General features: G+C 42.3%; 1 protein-coding gene across 7 annotated transcripts; it reads right to left on the bottom strand.

Annotated features, from left to right (window-relative positions):
- Window positions 1-6: 6 nt before the first annotated feature.
- Window positions 7-21,490, bottom strand: LOC116840928 (WD repeat and FYVE domain-containing protein 3). Of its 7 annotated transcripts, XM_032808284.1 has the most exons (57): window positions 21,289-21,490; window positions 21,101-21,209; window positions 20,858-21,018; window positions 20,649-20,765; window positions 20,220-20,381; window positions 19,891-20,144; window positions 19,668-19,768; window positions 19,384-19,543; window positions 18,754-19,072; window positions 18,332-18,566; window positions 17,811-18,250; window positions 17,742-17,765; window positions 14,502-14,747; window positions 14,266-14,424; window positions 13,983-14,175; window positions 13,688-13,874; window positions 13,439-13,620; window positions 13,005-13,356; window positions 12,778-12,899; window positions 12,371-12,654; window positions 12,008-12,277; window positions 11,633-11,923; window positions 11,180-11,553; window positions 10,823-11,112; window positions 10,346-10,570; window positions 10,084-10,256; window positions 9,745-9,973; window positions 9,533-9,669; window positions 9,263-9,446; window positions 8,903-9,174; window positions 8,595-8,824; window positions 8,301-8,468; window positions 8,005-8,213; window positions 7,718-7,893; window positions 7,485-7,633; window positions 7,212-7,410; window positions 6,611-6,971; window positions 6,113-6,317; window positions 5,610-6,030; window positions 5,304-5,513; window positions 5,002-5,190; window positions 4,602-4,895; window positions 4,279-4,514; window positions 3,944-4,199; window positions 3,646-3,857; window positions 3,420-3,552; window positions 3,190-3,343; window positions 2,865-3,099; window positions 2,570-2,793; window positions 2,245-2,498; window positions 1,939-2,166; window positions 1,617-1,808; window positions 1,346-1,517; window positions 1,000-1,246; window positions 659-913; window positions 288-485; window positions 7-217 (listed from the first exon to the last, which is right to left on the bottom strand). In XM_032808284.1, exons 2-57 carry the CDS (start codon window positions 21,189-21,191, stop codon window positions 103-105), a joined length of 12,156 nt encoding a protein of 4,051 aa, XP_032664175.1. In that variant the 5' UTR covers window positions 21,192-21,209; window positions 21,289-21,490; the 3' UTR covers window positions 7-102. The 7 variants fall into 7 exon arrangements, with proteins under 7 accessions (XP_032664175.1, XP_032664169.1, XP_032664170.1 ...); XM_032808279.1 differs by lacking the exons at window positions 17,742-17,765; window positions 17,811-18,250; window positions 18,332-18,566; ... (7 more) ...; window positions 21,101-21,209; window positions 21,289-21,490 and adding exons at window positions 15,568-15,804; window positions 16,987-17,135 and having other exon boundaries at window positions 103-217; window positions 7,485-7,893; XM_032808277.1 differs by lacking the exons at window positions 17,742-17,765; window positions 17,811-18,250; window positions 18,332-18,566; ... (7 more) ...; window positions 21,101-21,209; window positions 21,289-21,490 and adding exons at window positions 15,568-15,887; window positions 16,548-16,845 and having other exon boundaries at window positions 103-217; window positions 7,485-7,893.
- Window positions 21,491-22,299: the final 809 nt, after the last annotated feature.

Raw genomic sequence — 22,299 nt, 5'->3', positions numbered from 1 at the left:
ATATCAATAGGGGTATACACACATATAAATATTTACAACCCAATAAGTTTTCCGTATAATTTAACGACGTATGTAAGATAAAATCTCGTGCTGTCGTGTGTATTAAGTGTTACTCTCAGCGGAATGCTGAGACCGTAACGACGAGTAACAGCCTTGGCAGACCCTAACCGGCTTTAAAATACCGAGTCTGGATATCTTGGACTCGAAACGGCTGCATCTGTGTGCGAACGTTATTAGCACAGCTGAGTATACATAGGCGCAGAGCCATCACAATTTTTGAGACTTACCTCGAGCAGAATACCTGTCCGCAATTACGACAATGATGTCTCCTCTCGTAAAGATTGAATCTGACACCGCAACCAACGCACGAGTCTGCACCTTCATCTTTCAGCCAATGATCAGCGACTGTACGTCCAGGTTGCTCACATACACTCCACGAGAACACTCTGCCGCGAGTGTCACCCACGTATACTGTTCTGTGATCCCTACGAGTCAAGGCACAGCTTAATGAACTCAACAACGACTCATAAGATGTAATGGAACGTGTGTATAATTGCACAAAGGCTTGTTGAAGAGAAAGCCAGCAGCTGATCACGTTAAATGCAATTTCTCCTAACGCTATCTCATAAACATCTTGTGTTGCACGAATACTCCATACCTTGATACCGCTAAAGCTGTGATAGACGCTGGTTCTGCATTGTCCTTGCGATCGTAGGCAGTATGCATCGTCAGTTTGCTGCGGAAAACCAGTTGTCTCTGCCACTTGAAGCCGTCCCGTAGGATATTTTGCGGATTGATCTTCCGCGGCTTCACGTCGGCTTCGGTAACCATGACGAAGCAGTCGGTCAGACTGGTGTCGCTCTTGCTGGCCCTCAACGCTCCTTCGGAGTCGCCCGGATTGTTGACGGACTCGCTGTGAAATATAAATATAGTATAGCTATATTTTATACTACATAATATTCATCGTTTGTATTCGTTCGGTTACATTAACTAGATTACCTAGTTTGTGTGTCCTCGCTGTCGGCGCGTCCGCCGCCCTCGCTTTTCCTAAACATCGGATTCCCGCGACTTTTTCTGCGCAGCACAACGGTAGACGCGTGATTGTTCTGAGGCGATGGTTTGTTGCTCGAGCCGTTGCTCGATTCGTTATCGGAGCACTCTTCCTTCTCCTCGTGAAGTCTGGAGGCTTCTTTGGCATTTTCCGTTTCAGAGAGACTGCTCTCGGAACCGCTCTTCATGAGAATACCTTAAAGCAAAGATAAAATCTCCCATTGTAATCAGATTTGTTGGTGTATGTGTATAACATTGATAAAGAAAAATTATGATATAGTCACGCTACGCTTACCCGATCCCTCGGCGGATATGCTCATTTGCTTGACTAATTCGTGAACTCTCTTCTTCGTTGTTTCGGTTTGATTCTCTTCGTTGCTCTGTCCCTCGTTTTTCTCTTTGGCAACCACTACCTCCTCCGGCTTCTCCTCCTCCGCAGGCACTTGCACGTAATCCATCGACCACATCTGTAAATAGGCTTCTCGTAGTCCAAATGTCACACGATATTTTTGACGAAGTTCTTACAGGCATGAAAAATAAGAAAGAATGGGAATGTCGTATCTTACACGAGCGACACCATCAGTGGAGCCAGTCATTATAACGTTCTGAGAATCCCATTCGTGTGTCTGACTGAACGCGACGCATAATATCTGCTGCATTCTGTCCGCGCGACCAACACATGTGTTGACACTCGCTAATTCCTCGCCGTTGATGCTCCATACGTGTAACCATGTAGCCGCGCATGTGGCTATGTCCCCCTGAATGCGTACATTTTTTTTGTTAAAGTATTTCATTATACATATTGCATATGTTGTGTATATAGTAGTTTTATGTTATTTATACATCTTTTTCTCATTCAATTTTTACATATGTAATTGAAATAAATACCGTCAATTCGTTTATGGCCACTGCTGCCACCGGTCCTGCATGGCCTCTGAGTTGTCGCACGAACAAGCATCGGGACAAGTCCCATATGATAGCCGTGCCGTCGCGCGATCCGGATACGATAACATTATACGCGGGACTGGACGACAAGCATGTGACTGCGTCCGTATGTCCGTATAAGCATTGTTTTATGGATAGTTGTCGCTTGGCGTATTCCCAAACCGTCACGACCTGCAAGATGAACATGTCGGAGACGGGTATGTATATGACAGCAAATGAAAGAGGAGTTAGAGAGAAAGAGATACTTACAGAACTGGTGCCAGCAGTAACTATCAGTTTGGAAGACGGACAAACGCACGCCACTATCTCGCCACTGCTCTGCATCATCGCTTCGCCGACGAAGATCGCCTTGTCGCTGTCGTAGTTGCCTATTCTGAGGGAATGATCGGCGAATCCCCATGCTACGTATTTGTTGTAAGACGGCGGGATGAGCGTCTTATTTTGCTCCACCGCCAGCACAGCTTTGTCCACGTGCAGTATCTGTCCGACCGGACCCTTCAGTTCTGTTTGAGATTCAAATCAGACGTTTATAAGTACAAGAATCCCCAAATTCAAGCTAATCGTAGACATGTACCTTTGATGGGCTGCAACGAAGGTTTCAAATTATCAAGATTATGGAAGAAAAGTTTATCGGACGTGGTGATGCTCAGACCAGGGGTGATTGGCCCGGGATCTATAACACTGGTCCTTTGCGACATCTTCTTCGCCGGGTGCGGCTTTTTGAACAGTTGCTTGGGTATCTGGCCGAAGTTGTTGATAAAACCGATAGTCGCGTTCTTCTTCAACGGATCATCGATGCTGTAATTGAGACGTTATTGAGACGATGAATGGAATTGCTGAGATTGAATACGAGCTGAACGTAAACTGACTTGTAGATGTCGACGTTGCCTTCATAGAACAAATGATGAAATACATTGACAGCTTCAACGGCCGCTGGACCGTTCTGCTTGCAACCGAATATCAAGTCGATCCACTGATGGAGATGCTGCGACACATAATCGCATTCCAACGCGAGCCTGTGCACGCGAATAAATTCACGAGGATCTTGCTTCGCCCAAGGTGGAAGAACAATGTCGCCGAGTTGAACACCGCTCTGTTTAGAGCCTGTACAAAACAATATCGATGTATTGACTGCAAAACGCATGAGGGGAGAAAAGATCGATATAATATATGGCACTGAAGATCGACGCTCACCTAAATCGAAGTGATTCGAATTGACGAGGAATTCCGGTAGGTAAAAAAACTCCGGGATAAGTTCCTTCACGTCTGCCATGTTGTGCTTGGAAGCTGACAGCCAAGCTTCCTTTACGCTGTTGAACATTCTGTCGGCCAAATCGAAGTGCCCGCCCTGCGAATAATTTCAATTTTATCGCGCATGTTACGACGGAGAGACGATTCGTATCGCGCTTTTGTTGTATACGAACCTGCAATCGGAGGAAATGTTGCGTGAATGGTTCCATTCTCACCAGGTACGAACACACTATCATTGCAGAAGAATAGTGCGTGCCGTAATGATAAGGAGGAGTCTCTCCGTGCGGGTCATCCCACTCTTTGTATCTGCAAATTAAGATTAATCGAATTTACAATCGAAGTAACATACATATTTCCTCGCGAATAACATATAGATCATCGTAGACAGTATTCACATACCTTTTCTTAAACTGCAACAATCGCTCGGGGCTTTGGGCGCCCATAGGCTTGCTGAAATCTCGAAACGTTAACGAATCCGTGAAATCAAGCTCCTCGCTGTCGTAATCGGCCAAGATCCACGGGAAAATTGGATATTGCATGAGATCATTGTAACTGCGACCCGCTAAGGTGTTCAGATGCATCAGGTATTGGAAATTCGATATTTCTCCTCTCTACGGAAACGTCCATGGTTAATCAAGTATATAAACTCTAGCACGTGTGCTCTAGCATAGAATTTTAATAGAACCATCGTACTCACCACCCATCTCTGAGTGACCGATGTCTCCCCAATGAGATTCGAGAGCAAACCGGTGGCCTGTTCGACATTGGCCGTGCGCTTTTGACCAGCCACGGATTGCTGAGCGCTGTCGGCGATCGCGGTGGCGACGTTCATAAATCTTTGATATACTTTGTTCCTTACTTTTCGCGGAAAAGCCAGGAGATAGTTTCTACCGTCGCCACTGAACACCTCTAGTGCCATCGGTTGCAACAGATATCGTCTCTTATGCACTTCTCTGTGAATAATACAACACTTGTAAAGACCCTGTCTGTTGTGTCGAGTACAGGAACGGTTTTGTATCTCGATAAATTTACCTCACGTCTTCGTAATTGAACTTGGAGCACTGTCTCATCGCTCGGGATCTTCTCGGAGACCCCGGCGACGGCAAGATAGGCTCATACGCTTCCGGTAAACTCTCGATGTCTCTGATTTCTCGGGACTTCAGCAGCGTAAATCCATCGATTACGTAGAAATGTTCTTTTCCGAATAAGAGGATACCCTCGGTCGTGTCCAAACCTTGTATCCGTGCGCATCTGAACATATGACTTATCTGAAATGTAAATAACAGTGTGAAAGAAGATAATCTTGGTTCGTGGTTGGGTTAGAGTCAATACAGATATATGTTATAATCGCGAACCTTCTCGTGTTCCTCGAGTAGACGTAACAAAGTTTGATTGTCTGGAACAGTTTGATTGTTCTCCTCCTCCTGTTCGTTATCTTCGGGCGCTTCATCCGGTTCGCTCGCATGGCGTTCCAACGTGCACGGAACCATTGGCGGCTCACTCTCGGTAGAAGCTTCATTGACGTTTAACGGTGTATCATCTATAACGAGGTCTCGTTCGCGCTCAAACATTCCGGACGAGTTGCCGAGTTGCTTAAGATAGTACTCCTTACTATCCGTGCTCGTCGCTACTTTGTACTTTAGCTGTTTCTGCACGAGTGATAAATCAACGTGTTAGCATAATTATCGGTGTCGATACGTGAGTTTGGAAAATTTCTGTAAAATTCCATTACACATCTTGATGTGAGCAACTCACGTTATCAGGGTGCTCTAATTCAGGCCGATACGGATAATGTATGTAGAAGAGCTCGTTCTTCATCATCTTCTTTCGCATTCTGCACGGTCCTTCTGTCATGTCTAACATCCATTTGTCGAGTTTGGTGGATGTCGGTGGCCCCCAGAGGCCACGTTCTCTAGTCAATTCTGTCTCAGTTTGCAGCCATTCCTAGAAGATCAATTTATCTTAGAAATCTTGCATAAATTTCAACATAAATGTCAGATTTTCTTACTGGATGAAGAGATAAAATCATCAAAGAAAATTGGAAGAAAATTCCTTACTTGATACACGTAACGCTGAGTATGTAGATTGGTCTGCTGATGCTGCAAACGTCTCACCGCGGCAAGTTCCCTGACTAGCGCGACATGCTGCTCCGTCCACTGAGCAACGGTGTTCTGATGTAATCTGAGTCTTACTCGCACGGACTCCTCTTTCCGCACCTTTGTTCTGCTCGCTAATCTCGTCAATCCTCCTGTCACTTTTTGAATTTTCTGCAATTTTATACGTCCGATTATAGCAATCATTACCCGATTCTAAATAATTAAATATCTTCATATGTCGAGCTTCAACGTTTGAATCGAACGTACCGATTGAATCTGATTGTGTAGCTCCCAAGGAACCCTATACGAAGCCCTTCTTTCTAGAACCACATAATTCAGCCAAAGCTTCGACGCGGCTTCGTGCACCTGCTCTCTCACGAACGACAATTCCGGCGCCCGTTCGTTACCCACAGGTACCGATAGAGTTACCTTGAATACTTCCTCTATAGCGGGCTTCTTACACACGTATAGCTCTTCCCAAACCCTCGTCGCTGCTACGGCCATTAAATTGTGTCCCTGATGAGATGTCAGTCTGTCGTCGCTGGATTCAACTTGTGGATTAACGTGCCACGTCGTTTTCATGTTGGTATCCAACATGATCTTTATGTCGGCCGTCAGTTGTAACAGGCAATATGTCAGACAGCCAATGAACTCCAATTCATGGTTGCCAGCACCGAACACTAATAATCTGCGAGAAAATCGTCACGATAGAGTCTACTTGGCTCACTTTTCTTCGTTTCTGATGAAATGTAGAAATATAGATATAATACCTATGAGTAGTAAGCTTATGTAATGCCTCTAATACGGCCATTTGATCGGCGATAGAGTCTGTCGCGCGTGACAGTAAGAACAAGATCGTCCTATTCAGGCAGTGATGAAGGCCTTCCATACTGACGGCGCCGGGTCGCCTTTTTGCTTGACCGATTAGTTTCACGATGAAATCGAACACCTCATGTGGGTCTTTCATCAAAGCGCCTAAAATTAAAAAAATCAACATTATAATATTACCCATTTTTCTCAACTTTCACTTATTGAACAGTTAAATAGTTTTCAGTTAAGTACTTTCACAATGATGTTTTATAATATTAAGATTTTATAAATTTATTATAAATAATCTATAGAAATGTGCATGAGAATCTATTATTGATCCAAATAGCAAAATAAATTCAAAGAACTTTTAAGAGAACAGAATTTAGTTTTGAATTCCATTATGGAACGTTTCTGCAGTGAATAGAAGATCAATGAACACGTGCGAGCGAAACTATTACCTTGCCACAGTTTGTCGACTATTCTGGCTGCCACGTAGCAAACGTTATTAGTGATATTATTGACCGATCCACCGGGAACGACGGGCAGAGCGGCTTGTTCTCCTATAAGAACATCCGCGGCCAATAGATGTTCCATCAATATAGACAACACTTCCGTCTGATAACGCATCTGTTGGCCCGTCGATGCATGTTCCGGCCACGCTTCCAGCACTAGATCGATCGCCGGCGGCGACTTCGCCGTTACCGGTAACGAGAGAGAGTCGACGACGATAACCCGTAGAAAGTCCATTACGAACTTTTTCGCCGGATGATTCGTCAGTCCAACGTCTTTCGACGGCGACCTCACCAACACCGGCTCTTGCTGCAACGAATGTCCGACATCAACATTAATTTTACAACGAAGATTCTCCAGCAGACAAAATGCAATTTCTTTTTATTAATTATAAACTATAAATTATAAACACTGTTTTTCCGTAATTGGTAGTGATATTTGAAATTTTAGACTTGCTGTTTTCATGTGAAATAACTTGGCTGTGATATAACATCTTATATAATTCCTAAAATTGTGAAAGTCAATAATACAAACTGATAATACAATTACCTCATCGGCTGGAGTACTGGCGCCACTGCTATCCTGACTAGAACTGGCGGGTTTCGGAAACAAGGTCCCAGCTAAGGCACCCAGAACTTCCGCGGACATAAAGACTTGCATGAAGTCAGTGAAATTGTGGTAGAGGAAGAACAGGAATTGTATTATTGTCACGGGATAATCGTTCAGCCATGCTGGTAGTACTTCGGGGCTGTGGAAAGAGATAAATTGCACACGATTACATTAAGATAAGTCGATTAGATTCTTGTGGTAATGTTAACTTACTTGTTCGAGTGGTTGTTCAACATAGTCCGCACCATAGCCAGTAACGTGACCACCGCTTCGGGACAGAGATTAATCCTACTGGCGAACGACGATAACGTGTGATTTGCCGGAACTCCGAACATGAAATTCCAGACATTATCCAAATCGAGCTGCCGCAATAACGATACGATTAATATCAGTGTTAGTGTATAAGGACCACTAATAAATAAATAACGTATCGACGATGTTCTCACCTTCGAATCCGTAGGCAGCAATTTCACAGGTTGTCCCATCATAAGAGCAATAAAGAGAAAATAAAGTTCCGGGACAAGATCGATATGTTGCGGAAGCAACCAGCCCAAGTGCTGAAATCCTGGCACGTGAAGCCCAGACGGCTTGATTTCACCGGTAGACATTTGCTGATGACAACCTACGCGGGTTATAATTATTACAGATCGATATTACAATTGTCTATGTGAGATTCATTAAATATTTTTAGAAGCAGCAAATAGAATTGTTAGAAGATATTTTTATCGCGTACCCAGTGCTAGTGCCATTTTGTTGTGATCAGTATGTCGTAGCCAACCTCCGTTGCTCGTTCCCTCCTTGAATTTTTGCAGGATCGATTGCACGGTACATACCGCGACAAGTATACGCAACCCCCAGACAACTGTAGTGCTGTGAAGACCAGACTGGAGAAACAACAATACCCAATCTAGGCCCAGAACCGTGGCTACCTCTTCACACATTCTGCAAATCATACAGTTGTAATAAGCATGAACATGGCAATCAAATACGTTGATACGAGTGACGAAAGATATTTATACGATTCCTTACTTTACATTAACTTTGGATCCATTAAACAACAACGAATGTAAAAGCTGTAAGCAACGATTACGTAGAAGTATACTCTCTCCTTCCCCGTCCTTATTTCCTTCTCCTTCTCGAAGAATTAAATGTTTCTCGGGACATAACGGTAAAGTGGCTACGATGAATTGTCCGAACCTGGACAAAAGAACGAGATAAGAATATTGTAAAATATTAAAAGTATCTTAATATGTATAGTTAATATGTATAGTTTCCAATCAATAAATCAATATATATATAGTTGCAAACCAATAAATTGCTTACCATAATAAATCAGCTTGTCGTGGTTGGCTCAGTAATATGCTGAGAAGCGCTAAAAGGATCTGCCTCGTGCTACCTAGTTTCACTTCGCCTAAGATGTGCAGTAATTTATGCACTAGCTGTAAGTCCCTCATCAATCGCAAATTAGTCCGCTTCTCGCTAGACTCCGCTATTAGTTCGTACAAGTGTTCGAGAAGGGACCTCAGCAACTCTCCGGGTGCTTCGTGCCAAACCTGAAAACGATTTATCATGACATTAAATAAAAGTTCTTCACCCCACTAAATTATAAACCGATATGTTCTTAAACCTACTTGCAAATCACACAAGAGATCCTGGAACGCTGTGACGTTAGGAATCGCGCTGGTTTCTCTGCCGCTATCGACCGTTCCCACGAGACTGAACGTCAAGTGTAAGATATGACTGTTCAGCAAAGGACATTTCCTTCTCAACAGCATCGCTAATGTCTGATATCCCCTTCTGCGATCCATCTCTAATTGAGCCGCTTGATTGGATCTCACTACACAAACTAGCGCCTTTACGGCTGCGTATAGAGATTCTACATCTTGGGCCATAGCTATTAAACCTGTGAGAACATATTGATGATGAAGTCCTTAGTCCTATCTGGTTATTGCGACATAAGGATAACTCGTCACTAGTATTCTCAGTCGTACCTAGTAACACCGAACATCCTCCTACGTTGTCGATCATAGTAGCTACGGGTTTAGGACTAAATACACGAACACCGAGGTAACCAACAACTACACCGCCTAATGCTCTTGCTGGACCACTAAGGTGGCCCGCGGAATTATGAAGAACTCTGATAGGTGTGGCGTTTTCATGGGATGACATGCCGAGCTGTTGTGAAATAAGCGAATTTTAAAACGAAATCTTTTAGTTTGCTTTGTCCTTGAGAGATAATTATAAAATCGAGATATCTATACCTGTTTGGCGATTGATTTATTATCAGCTCTACTGTAGACCTTCCTAATTTTAGCTAATGTCAACTGCGACATGGCCTTTGCGTTCAGACCAAATACAACCTTTTCCTCGGCCACGAGGGCCATTAGAGGTTCGGGACCTGCGATAATATTACATATTAATGATCATTACTTATGTGAAACACACTTTTAGTAATAGTGCTGTTTATAGATACCGCTCAATTGTGGAGCTTGCAAGCTTCCCATGTAATGCGGTCCCAGTTTGAACAAAGTGGCGATATTTTGGGAATTAAACACTTCTTCCACCAAGTGGCACGGCCCTTGTTTCCACGTCAGCCTAGAATATCGGCGCCAACAGGGCGGCGTACCGATGTAGCCATAGACTGGAGAGGCCACAGTCAAATTGGCTGCTCCACCTCCGGCAACTTGTGAGATATAATGAAGCTGAAAGCGGACACAATGATTGGATACAATCGCTTAAGTTAACGCTTAAATTAACGCTGTCAATTATTGGTTAATGTTTTTCACTTGAACTTTATTTCGGCGATAGTTACCTTTTGACTGTGAATATGTTGACCGTCCAAGTATAAAGAGAAACTAGAGTTCTTAAGAACCGCGCGATTCAGTACAATCGCTATGTGATGCCACTGTCCTTCATGAAGCAAGTCTGGACACCAAACTCTGGCACCGCATTCACCCGTTCCTTCAGGCTCCCATTCGCCTGTATCTAAGTAAAGCATCAATTTATGTTGTATCGCTTTTTAACGATAATCACAGATCGATATCAATAACATATAGTATCGAAACGTCACTCACTTTGGGAAATAAGTGTCTCCTGAGTAGAAACGATAATAGCTTTATCTCTAGCGCTAAGAACAGCGGTCAGGCAAATTAAATCTTTCGTAGATTGTGCAGATTGTGGGGTACGCACCAGCGTGAGCAATCTCACGCAATGAGGATCGGTTCTCGGATCGCTAAATTTGTCAACACATATCCACGTGCTGTACGTTAAGCCGGTCTGTGGCGGGAATAATCTATCGCCTGGAATCATTCGTCGTTCGTGCATGATTCGCAAGAGTGAGTTCAACTCAACGTGAATTCAAGAAACTCACATTTTTATCGCATCAAGTCTTATTCCAATTTATCTTATAGGATATAATCGATATAGAATTTTTTGTTGACACGTAATTGTATATTTCATTTTTAATTAATTGTATAATCATAAAATCAAATCAAATTTTTTATAATCATAATAGTTAAATTGATCGAACACGATCGTGGATTATGGCTTACCCGATCCTATTCCACCCAATACACTATTGTCCGCGGCGACCACCGTAGGCGGAGTAGTACTTTGCGGGGCAACGCTCGGTAGATACAAGCACGCGAATCCCTCGGCACTCATGTCCAGTTCCACGAAAGGCGGTAAAGTGCAGGAACCGTGAGCTCGAAAGTCTTTGGGTGTCGTCATCGACACCAGTGTTTTAATGCGTGTTAGAGGGACAGGTCCTCCCCTGGGTTTACTCGGCTCGATATCGTCCAGTGAAATACAGCACAGAGGATCACCCAAGCGCAGAAACTCCCTGGAGAAATGAAAGTGTAAGCAACGAAATTTCTATCGTGTCCTGCTTCGACTCTTCGTTCACTCACCTCAAGTCTCGCGGTTCGAGCGACTGAGCCGCGAGTCTCTCTATGATGTATTGCAGAGGTTGATGAAGCGGATGCGTCTCGTCCTGCAAAGCGATTCTGCCCACGGACAACAGTTCGCCGGCCATACCAGCCTCGCACATCACTTGCTGATTTCTCTCCGAGCGTACTAAGCTCTTGATGATCTCCGCCACGTATAATTGTAACGCTAGTGCCATTTGCGAATTAGACGGCTCGGATATAGATGGAAGTAAGTGAAGCATTCCCACAACTATGCCGGGATGAACTACGATCGGCTCGGGTGCGGGTGGACTTAGGTTCAAAGAGTTTATAATACATCTCTTGCCGCTGCCGGGAGAGTCGAACGACTTTTGTTGCTGGAATAGATCGCAGCTGCGGTTATCATCTCCGTTAAAATGGAAATGGCGACGATATTGAGCGAATTCAAAGTAATACCTCCACACTGTTTTGCTTGTGACTCGGGGATCTTATTCCTACGTTAACTAAATTCGGTTTGTCGAAAGAATCGAGCGCCACGTCGTAGAGCAGACGCAACAGCAAGCACGCGTAACCCAATGTCTTTGGCATATCGTCCGGAAACACCGGTTCCAGTACGCTCCCGGTAAATAACGATACCAGCATATTATGATAATTCATGGTCGGTATCATGTCCATCTCGACGAGTTTCGTTTGCGTCGAGAAACATCCAAGGAGACGCAAGGTATCACATAAACTGGATTGACAGATCTGTGCAGAGAAATGAGAACGTTAATCTTTTGTACGGCGAGTCAATGATGATATAATTATTACGATACATCGTAACTCTCGTACCTCGTGATGGAAGAATTTCGCGTTTGCTGGCTCGAATCGCATAGCCGTACTTATGGTATGAAATACTACGTATAACAACACTAGCAATTGGCTCTCATCCTGCATAGTCCTCTGCACGATATCGTTGCAAGGCTGGGCGTTCTCCGACGCTCTCTGCGCGCCTAATTGACCCTCCAAAGATACCAAGACGGACATCACGTATACGAAACCTCCCACTTTCCGAAAGACCGTTCTAGTCCTGTGTGATTCTCGTAGACAAGCTAACAGAGACTAGGACAAAGTAGATACCGTCAATCATGTCGTATCGATGATTTCACGAATCCCTTTAGCAACGAAGAGAAACAGTTTGGTGGGAAGACTTACTTTTAATATGTGTGTCTTTAAAATCAAGGCGTTAGGAGGAGCCGAATGCATAACTCCTAACAGCGTCGCCATGTCGTCATCACCGCCCGCACTAAGTATTAGTTCTCTTACAATACCGAGCGCTTGGTACCGGCAATCCACGTAGGGCACTAAATTATGGGCGCAACGCGCGCCTCCGCACTCCCTAAAGACGTTCGCGTTTTGAACATTACTCGCTAACAGTGTTGTTAAAGCCTCCATTACTAAGGCACCCAACCGTTCATCCTCCGGACATATTATGTATTCTGAAATCATTTGAGATTTTGAGTTGTATTCGCAATACAATATAATATGATGCAACACGAAAGGCCATTTCTTTATCGAGCGTATACTCATGATAATCTCTTTATCGAATCTTAAGCTTTTACCTAATCCTTGATCGACAGCGGCTTGCTTGTCCTTAAGTAATGTTGCGTATCGGTGAAGACAAGTCACAAAAACCTCTAGCATACCAACTTCTCTGTAAACGTCTTTAAATATAGTGTTGTGTCTGAAACGAAAACGGGATGGCGTTTAGAATGTAATCTAACGTTTGCTATTCACATACAAACATATCTTGAGATAAAAAATTCTTAGATTACCCTTAGAAAGTTACCTGAGTATATTAAGAAGAGTTTCCATACACATAATACTGCAAGAGATTGAATTGTTGGTTTTCAGTAAAATAGACAGAGATATAAGTTCCTTGCATGGTACAAAATTCAGTTGAAAAACGATGAATTCTAACAACTGAAAGAACTTCTCCTGTATCTCCGGATTTTTCAAGTGGATTTTCTCCGCAAACTGGGACAAGGTATTCTGTCCCTCGAGGATAAAGTAATTCGCGTTATCACTGTGATACACGCTGGATATAGCGTCCAATATGGTGCAACACAGAAGCGGTGAATTAGACTTCACAAATACCGACTGCAATACTTGGAATGCTTGAATGTTTCGAACGCTTCCTCCTGGTCAGTGTAAAATGACACAAAATATCTTTAATGTATCTATATTAATTTCATGAGAAAGTATTTTTACTTTAAGAATTACCTCTGTTACTGGGCTGTGGTAAAGAGAATCCAAGCATTTGAAACAAAGATCCCATACTAGCTTGACTTGGTTTTAATTCGGTATGACCACACATTGTTAAAGACGCTAACATTAGTACCAAATTTCGAATAGCATCTTGCGCTTCCGCTCTATTATCCTGCTCTAATCGCGAAGGCGCGTGTCTGTGCACAAAAACGGTATGTTTGACGATGTCTCGCTATCAAATAATTACTCGTTAAAATTGCTTACTTCAACAGAAACTCAGACAAGAAGATGTAGCCTTGGCAAGCGCGAAAGTCGTCTAGCAATGTCTGAGAAACCTCACTGGAATCCTTTAGAAAACAGAACACTGTTACGAACATTTCTACAACTTCTAATGGTGCCAGCTCAGGTACACGTTGCATATTATCGATACAGAGTGCTATGCATCCTTTATCTGAAAGATAATTTATAAACAATGCATATAAATGATCAATCGAACGTGAGAAAGAGAGAGAGAGAGAGAGTCCGATTTAATGAATGTAATGAAACTTATCGAACTCACTATGTATATAAGCTACTACATTCTGCGTAAGACCGTGACGGGATAACGTCATCAAAACTTCCGCGGCACTCTTACGCCACATAACATTATACTGCGGACACCAACTGGTTATTGCTGAGAACAGTAAGGTAAGATCGTCCTTGCGAGCAAGTTCCTCCGCGGGATACGGATGACTACATAATCTCACCAACAGCTGCAAAGGAGAAAACAATTTGGTCATGCGAGAAGAGCCGGACAAGTGAATCTCTCTGCTGAGTGGGAAGCTACCTCTCGAGTTAGTTACCTGAACAAATATTTTTTGTAATAGTATCCTACGTTCTCTAGGAGTAAATTCACTATTTGCATCTGTAATATCAGCGTCCTCTTCGTTCATCTCGGGTAAATCGAAGAAGAGATACAAACATTTCACTAAAGTCGACGGAACCGAGGCAGCGGTCATGGCCTAAGAAAAACGTAGTGATGTATAATAAGAAAGATTTGTTATTGAATAAAATCGTCTTACAAAGATCTAATATATACTTGTATCAAAGAAGTATCTCCCGCTGCTAGGAGGTTCAATGCAGACAACAACATCCAGCCATTACTCGACTCCTCGCTGTTCTCGATCTCCAAGAACTTGACGATGGCACAGCTCGCCGTCTCAGTGCTCTGATTGCTAGCTCTCCTCCTAATTTCCGACACCATCAATCTCGAGACTTGTTGTGTGAATGCCAAAATGTCCCAAAACTTCTCGTTCATATCTCCCGACGGACTAGATCCGAATACCTGGAAGTGCGGAATGTTTTCCTCGTGACTACATCGAAGACAAACGATATAACGACAAATGTACAGAAAACTCGTGAGTCATACAATTGATGCTTTTAAAGACCAAAAAGTACTTGAAATAAAAATACCAATGGTTGGACACATATCTAACTCTGGAGACTCTTATTGTTTCAGTTCTTAAATACTTATCGAATATTTAAACTTTTGACATAGAATACATATTGACACACATACACATACAATACATTGGATATATACATACATTCTATGTTAAGAATTTAAATAATTAAGAGTAACAATGTGTATTCTGTAATGTTACAAACAATGAAAAGGAAATAATCTGAGAAGGGCAGTAGGAACCAAAATACAGATTTAAGAGTGCGACAACAAATTAAATTTCATAATTGATTAAGCATATATTAACAATATACAGAAAATTTTTTAAACTCTGGTAGATTTTTTTATATATTGTCAACATGTACTTGATCAATTATGAAATTTAATTTGTTGTCGCACTCTTAAATCTGTCTTAAATCTTGTGTCTCTTACTGCCCTTCTCACATTATTTTCTTTTCACTGTTTGAAAAATTTAATAGTAAAAATGTCCATTGGTATTCTTATCTCAAATAAGATACCTAGATTGCTACTCTTATCTTTTTCATTTCACTGTTTCACTGTTTGAAAAATTCAAACATTCATGTTTAAAGAACAAAATAGTAAAACTGTCCATTGGTGCTCTCACCTCAAATTGATCTTAACCTGATCTTAAGACATGTCATATTTTGAGTCAGGTGCTACATTTCCATATATTATTATTTACCTTGCAAAACAATGGCAACATGTTGTACAATTTGTCATCGCGTTCAGTATCAGACAGAGGATGAGGTGGATGCGTGTACTCGGAGAACAGCTTCTTGAGGTGCATAAGCCCCAGAGCGGTGTGCTGAGGATTGGCGCCTCCTGCACAATCATCCAGACTGCCGGTGCTGCTCGAGCCCATACCTCCGACACTGGTGCCCCCTCGTAATTTGCGCATTATGTTCATACTTAAGATTTGCTGAAAAAGTTTGGAGTTCATCCTTAAGCTCAGCGTCTCTTATCTCTTTAGTGTTTTCAGAGAACAGTATTCTCTTAGATTAACTACGTGACCAAAAAAACAGAACTTAAGTGCCATCAACATATAACGGTAACACAAGAAAAATCAAATGTTCAATTAACCAGCACTACAAACAACACACATATCACTTGGATAACACTGAAACTGCTGTCGCTACAACCATCACTACAAATAAATCTATGAAAAGTGACAATAATACACATGTACTACGGTGGAAGGAACAATCACCACGTTATCAACCGCCACGAGTGAGTTCTGCCAAGAGGAAGAAATAGAAAAAGAAGAAAACACGGTATAAACTTAACTATCCTAGACAGCTGATCAATACAAAAGCTGATCAATATGAATGAGCTATTTTAATGAATCGACGAGGAAAAGTCGTCGTTGTCATCGTCGTTGTCATCGTCGCCGTCATCGTCGTCGTCGTCGTCATCGCGAACAATCGAAAGAAACGACGCGAAGGAACGTGGGTCGCGCGTATCACGAGTCGACGAGGAGGTGAGTCGAACGGCGAAGAGGCAAGCGCGTGCCGCCCGCGACGCACTCGAAATGACCTCCCGAGCGCGTTCGGCACGCAGTGACGAGTGCGAGATACGCGATCAGCGGGAGAACGGCTGGCGGCGCGATAACGTGCTCCAACGTGATCGGGAAGTACGAGGTTCGGCCACTTGTCTGGTGCTAACATTGCGAATGTTAACATGTCAGGCAGCATGTAGCGCGATAAGAATGGTTTCGCGCGAAACGGTCGTTCTGGCATCGGCCAGCTCCGCTGTTGCTGCGTCGCCGTCGTCCTCGTCGTCGTCGTGGACGTCCGGTCGACCGTCTCCGGTCGATCTTGGCCGACTCAGCGGTCAGCGCGTACAGATCAATGACATCCCGCCGTCCATACGTCGAGCATCCGGCTCGATATTTACGTCCGCCCGCCCGCTCTCAAAACGTCAGGCCGACGACGAGATGTCACACCACGGCGCGGATCGCCATGCACACACACACACACATATCTACACGCGCGCGGGCGCGCCATACGTCACGAAACCGCCCACGAACGTCAACTGCATCGCGGAATAACGAGTGACAGGCGCGCGTCGCGTCGCCGCTCGTGACTACGAGATCGGAAATTACCTGGGACACGTCTCCGGACCAGGAAATTCTACATTTTCTGTCGGCAAATCGCTCTCGCCGCGAGAGACTTTAATATTTCAGTAGCAGCAGCCATCTTCGCGTTTGACAGCTTACTTTCGGCACACGTCCAACGCGATACGTCGATAAGCGCCCACGTGACAGTGGCGGCCCGCGCCTGCGCGGCCGCCGCTGCGCGAGTTTTAAAGACGAACTTTAAAGGGCGGATTCTTTTTTTCCTCTCTTGCGCCTGAACGGATGAGAAAGTGGCGGGAGAATTGAAGACGTCTTTATCAGAGCAGAAGTTCGTCACTCTGAAGAATTCGATCTCGCGAATATCGCTGGAATAAAATTGATTGAATCGGATAAAAATGAACGAATACGGGGAAACAGTCGATTGACGCAGAATTTTATTTACATTACATTCTGTGACTTCGTTCGGAATTGACGTGAATGAAGAGAGAAATATATAACACTTATAAATAAAAGTCCGCGAGAAGACGAGATTGGAGTGTCGTTCGAAACGCGTTCGATATTTACAATGTACGCTGGAAATATTCGGAGATCTTTCTCTGACCGGTCTTCTTTGTGGGCGATCTCAGCGGCCGCGATTCCGGCAAATAGTCCTCTATAATTTTCAGAGATTCGTTGTCTCGTAATTCCGTGGTATCCCTCAATAACGATAACTCGGACTTGATCTTCTTTGCCGTGCTCTGAGGACGCTGGATAATCACCTCTTCCGAATTCGTGGAATTCACTTTGTCGCCCGAGGAATTTGATATCTTATCTTCGATTGTTCTTGTCGGCCATTGTTCCTCATTTACCACGTCGAGAGCGTTATCTACAGAATGATTCGCGCGTGCGTCTTCGTTTCTTGAATTATTCATTCTCTCGGTGTTATTCTTGATTTCCCCGTAACACTCTCTCCGCGTTTCGGACTTTGCGTTATCGTCGCTGTCGCTATCGCAACTAGCCAACCAATTCAATATTTTTTCCTCCTTCGCCGTTTCCTCCTTTCTAGCCTTCGAATAAAGGTACCGCTTGTTCTCGACGTCTTTATTTGACACAGGTGAGTCTTTGTTGCTCTTAATCAACGTGTCCTTCAGACAATCAGCGGAAGTCCTCGCTGTGGAGCTTTCAGTTTTCGTCGGGAAGTATTTGCTCAAGGATTTCATCTTACTCCGGTTATACAAGAAACGATAAAAATCCGAACGAGCGCTCGATGTGGATTCTCGATGATATTCCGACAGCATTGAGTAAATCCGCGCTACAAGGAGATTAAATTAATGCGTAACATATGAAGCAATTGAAATTTTCACAATCACAACAGCGATATCGGTATTCTCACCTATGTCGATATCATGCTGGACCAGATGCGCGTACATTTTCGCCACTTCGTCTCTCAGATTCGTATCTCCGAATGTGAAGTACACCATAGACCGATCAGCAACCGCTGCGGCCATCAATTGTATCAATACCTTCAGTTTCGGATTTCCATGGAATGCTCCGCACCCCCAGTTCCCCGTAGCGATGGCGGACAAATTGTCCTTGTTACTGTCTGCGCCAACGAATCCAACGTAGGCCTGAAATGTGAAAAATATATTTCATCGCATTAAAATCGACTCAGAAATGACTAAAAAAAAATGTTGCAATATTTCTTCTACTAACAACCATCTTTTCATCAATTGCCAATAATAGAAACATATCTAATCTAATCTAATCTAATCTAATCCATGTATCTGATTATATATTTAAATCGCAATTGCAAACCTTATTGAGTTCACGAGTTACGTTGTTGATGTTGAACTGCAAAGAGGATTGTTTGAAATAGAGTGCATCAATAGCGACGATTGACGTCATACGTCTGCCGCTACTGTCTCTCGGGGTCTCGTCAACGAAATCCCCTTTCCACTTGAAGGTGCTGCTGTAACCGTCGTATTTGCTATACCGCTCAATACCACTGACGATAAGCGCTTCCGTATCATCCAACTCTTCCGTAACCAGCATGGTGACCATAAGTTCCGGGCATATGACGAACCGTATCTCTTCTTGCACGCAGCCTAAACCCAGCACACCACCACCGACATACCTATTGCAGTGAAAGATAAAATTAATGAACACCAATCCTTTATTGCCCAAATTTACATATTGACCATTTCTTAATGTTCACACACATATAGTCCGCATATAAAAAAATTTGAATATTAATAAAATTAATATAAATTATATAATATGTAATTATTAATAATTATTACATAATATTATAATTACTAAAGCATATAAATGATTAAAATATACACACAAAATATTATAATTAATATAAAAATATAAAATTAATAAAAAGTTAAATTAAATGCGGATAAATGCATATACATTTGAAAATATAACATAGAAACTCACTTATTTGCAAAATCAACTTGAAGAAGCCCAGCTCCCTCGTTCTCGATAGTTCCTTTGCTCGTTATATGCAACAACGGTAGCTTCTTGTCCAGTGACTGCCATTTCGGGCAATCCTCCGGAGGGATGTAACGTCGCTCGATTGTTATTACACCTTCAGGTACTGCTCTATGTAAAAATCGTAACGTAATTCGAATTCTACACCGCATTTGATTGTCAGATTTGTGCCAACAAATCATAAAGAGCTTCTATACAAAACAGGTAATCGTAGTTGGATGTGTACCCACCTTTAGATGTTACTCTCCTGAAATAATGGAAGAGACATTTGATCTTCTCCATCACTGCTACACATCGACTATGCTTTTCTTCGCTATAAGCGGCGAACAATCTGCAATATACAACTAATTTGGCGTACAAGCTATACATGTATCTAAAACATATTCGCGAAAAGGATTCAAGAAGGATATAATATCGAATAATTCGATCATGTTCTATCGATCGGACTGTTACCTGTTGAAGTTAATATGAGGATACGATGCGTATTCCGATTGCGGATTACTGGAATTACGTCGTGGGAATGTACAAAAAAATGCATTCGCCAGCAACGAAGCCACTTGCAACTGGCTCAGACTGATGCATCCGTTGGTATGACGTTTTAGCAGGGGAACCGCGCCAGTCAACAACATAGGAAGCTGTAAAGCAAGCTGCACTATCTTTGGCATCAGAGTCTCGAAGAAGATAGCCGTCTCTTCAGAGTCCAGAATCTACGTGCAAGATTGAACAAATTAGAATTCTCAAACAGCGTAATTTGTTATTATATTGTATATCGCGCGATATACCTCTGAGAAGAAATAATGGAGCGCTGCAAAATTCCAACGTTGTGCATATATCTGATTATATGAGAGTATAGCATCCTCTAACTGTTGGCTAGAAAGCATGCTCCTGAGCAAGGCTTCTTGGATCATCTCCCATCTATTTCGACAACAGCGACTTCCATTCCTCTGAAAGAAGATCTGATTAATATCAAAACAATTGGCTGTGATAAAATGGTATAAAATATAATGATCTATATTGAAAACAAAATCTAATTAAATTATTATATTAACCTAATTAAAAAACCTGATTAAATAATAAAAATATTATTAATAATATATTATTAAGAATAATAATTTATTAAAGTAAATTCCAATTAAATTAAAAATAAAATCTAATTCTAATTCTATCATATGAAAATATTTTACTTTTTTTTATTGCATAACAATGTATACCTGCTCTATAGGATATAAACTGTGTGCTGAATGTGGCATTCGTACATAGCCCTGGCTCCATTTGTCAGACTGATGCGAAGGATACGGTTTTGGTGGACCACGTGCAGGTAACGGTAACTAACCAAAAAAAGATTACAAATTACTCATATTTGTATAAAGTTAATAACTGACAAAATAATTGACATTAGTGTTTATCTTTAGACTTGTACCGTAAACAATACTATGTGACGAGGAGAAACAATGATTGGTGGGTGTTCTTGATGCTCATATGTGCTAAGACCCTTGCGTATCTCACTCATGCTTATACCTTTCCATTCTGGTATATTATCTGAAGGTTCTGGCTCGTTAATGCCAATAGACATAGAACTTGCTTTAAGAAAATGAGCATTTGAACATGAGAAGTATAAAATATGAAAGAATCTAATAAATTATATGTATGACTGAATCCTTACAGTCTGAATTGACATTGTTTATGCTGGCAGATAATTCTACATCCGAGAATAAATCTGTAGAGAGTTCCTCGTCAAACGTTATCTCCGACATTTTTCTTTCCTTGTGTGTCTGAAAAATGTGTTATACGCAAAACAGTATAATGCGAAGTCCAAGATGCAAAAAATCGACAACGTTTGCTATTACTCACCTGTCAGAAGAGTAAATTACGATGTTGAAAGGACGCCTTGCATCACGGTGAACGTCATCAGAACAATTAAACGTGAATCTCTTCAAGGGGAATTATAATAACAATCAATTTATCTATAATTTCTAGTTCTATTAGTCGCAACTGTAATCTGTATACAAATTCATATTTTGCATCGCTACCGTGGGTGCTTCCATTTGCATTACCTGTTTGATAAAGGGCGGTTTTATTGGCTACGTATCATCTTCAGATAATATCTAATACTATTATCTTATGATAACTCGTAGCCATTGGCTGCGTTCAGCAGAGAAAGTTACTTTGCACTGTTATAAAATTCGTCAATCTGATTGGAGTATGCTCTTAATTTTGGTTGAATCCAAGAGCACGTACCAATCAAATTCGAATTGCAGTTGCAAAGCAGCTTTCTCTGCTGAACGCAGCCAATGAACGGCTATGCTTTAACACAAGGGGTGCAAATGAAAACCGCTTGTCGATGAGTTGCGTTGCGTAGTAACATTACATGTGGCAATCAGCAGGGGATGCTTCTGTGCACGCTTCGCGTGGACGATACGTATCCATTAAAGCCCGTATCAGACTATAGATTAGAATTGAGATTGAATTGAAAATTGGCCAATCAGAACAAAGTTCATCAAACTTGAGCTTAGTGAATTTTGCTCTGATTGGCCAATTTTCAATTCAATCTCAATCTTAATCCGTAGTCTGATACGAGCTTTAGGCCTGTTCTTTGTAGCTGCACTGCTGAACTGGTGCAATATATTGAAGTGAGACAAATATACGTTTTTCACTCTAACTTATTGCACTAGTTCAGCAATGCAGCTACAAAGAACAATATAGGTAATTTTCATTGCGCAGCTATTTTATAATATGATTAAACTGCGCAGTAAAACTTACGTGTACGCAACTATTTCAAGAATAGGGGCCCAGCACTGGGATTCTATAACTCGTTATTGGAGTTAACGACAGTTTCGTTATCGTTGCGCAGCTTTTGTATAC

This window comes from Odontomachus brunneus, unplaced genomic scaffold, assembly GCF_010583005.1.
Source record: "Odontomachus brunneus isolate Ranch 3 - 2012 unplaced genomic scaffold, Obru_v1 Obru_scaffold_013, whole genome shotgun sequence".
Classification (NCBI taxonomy): Eukaryota; Metazoa; Arthropoda; class Insecta; order Hymenoptera; family Formicidae; genus Odontomachus; species Odontomachus brunneus.
This window is presented reverse-complemented; position numbering and strand designations above follow the sequence as displayed.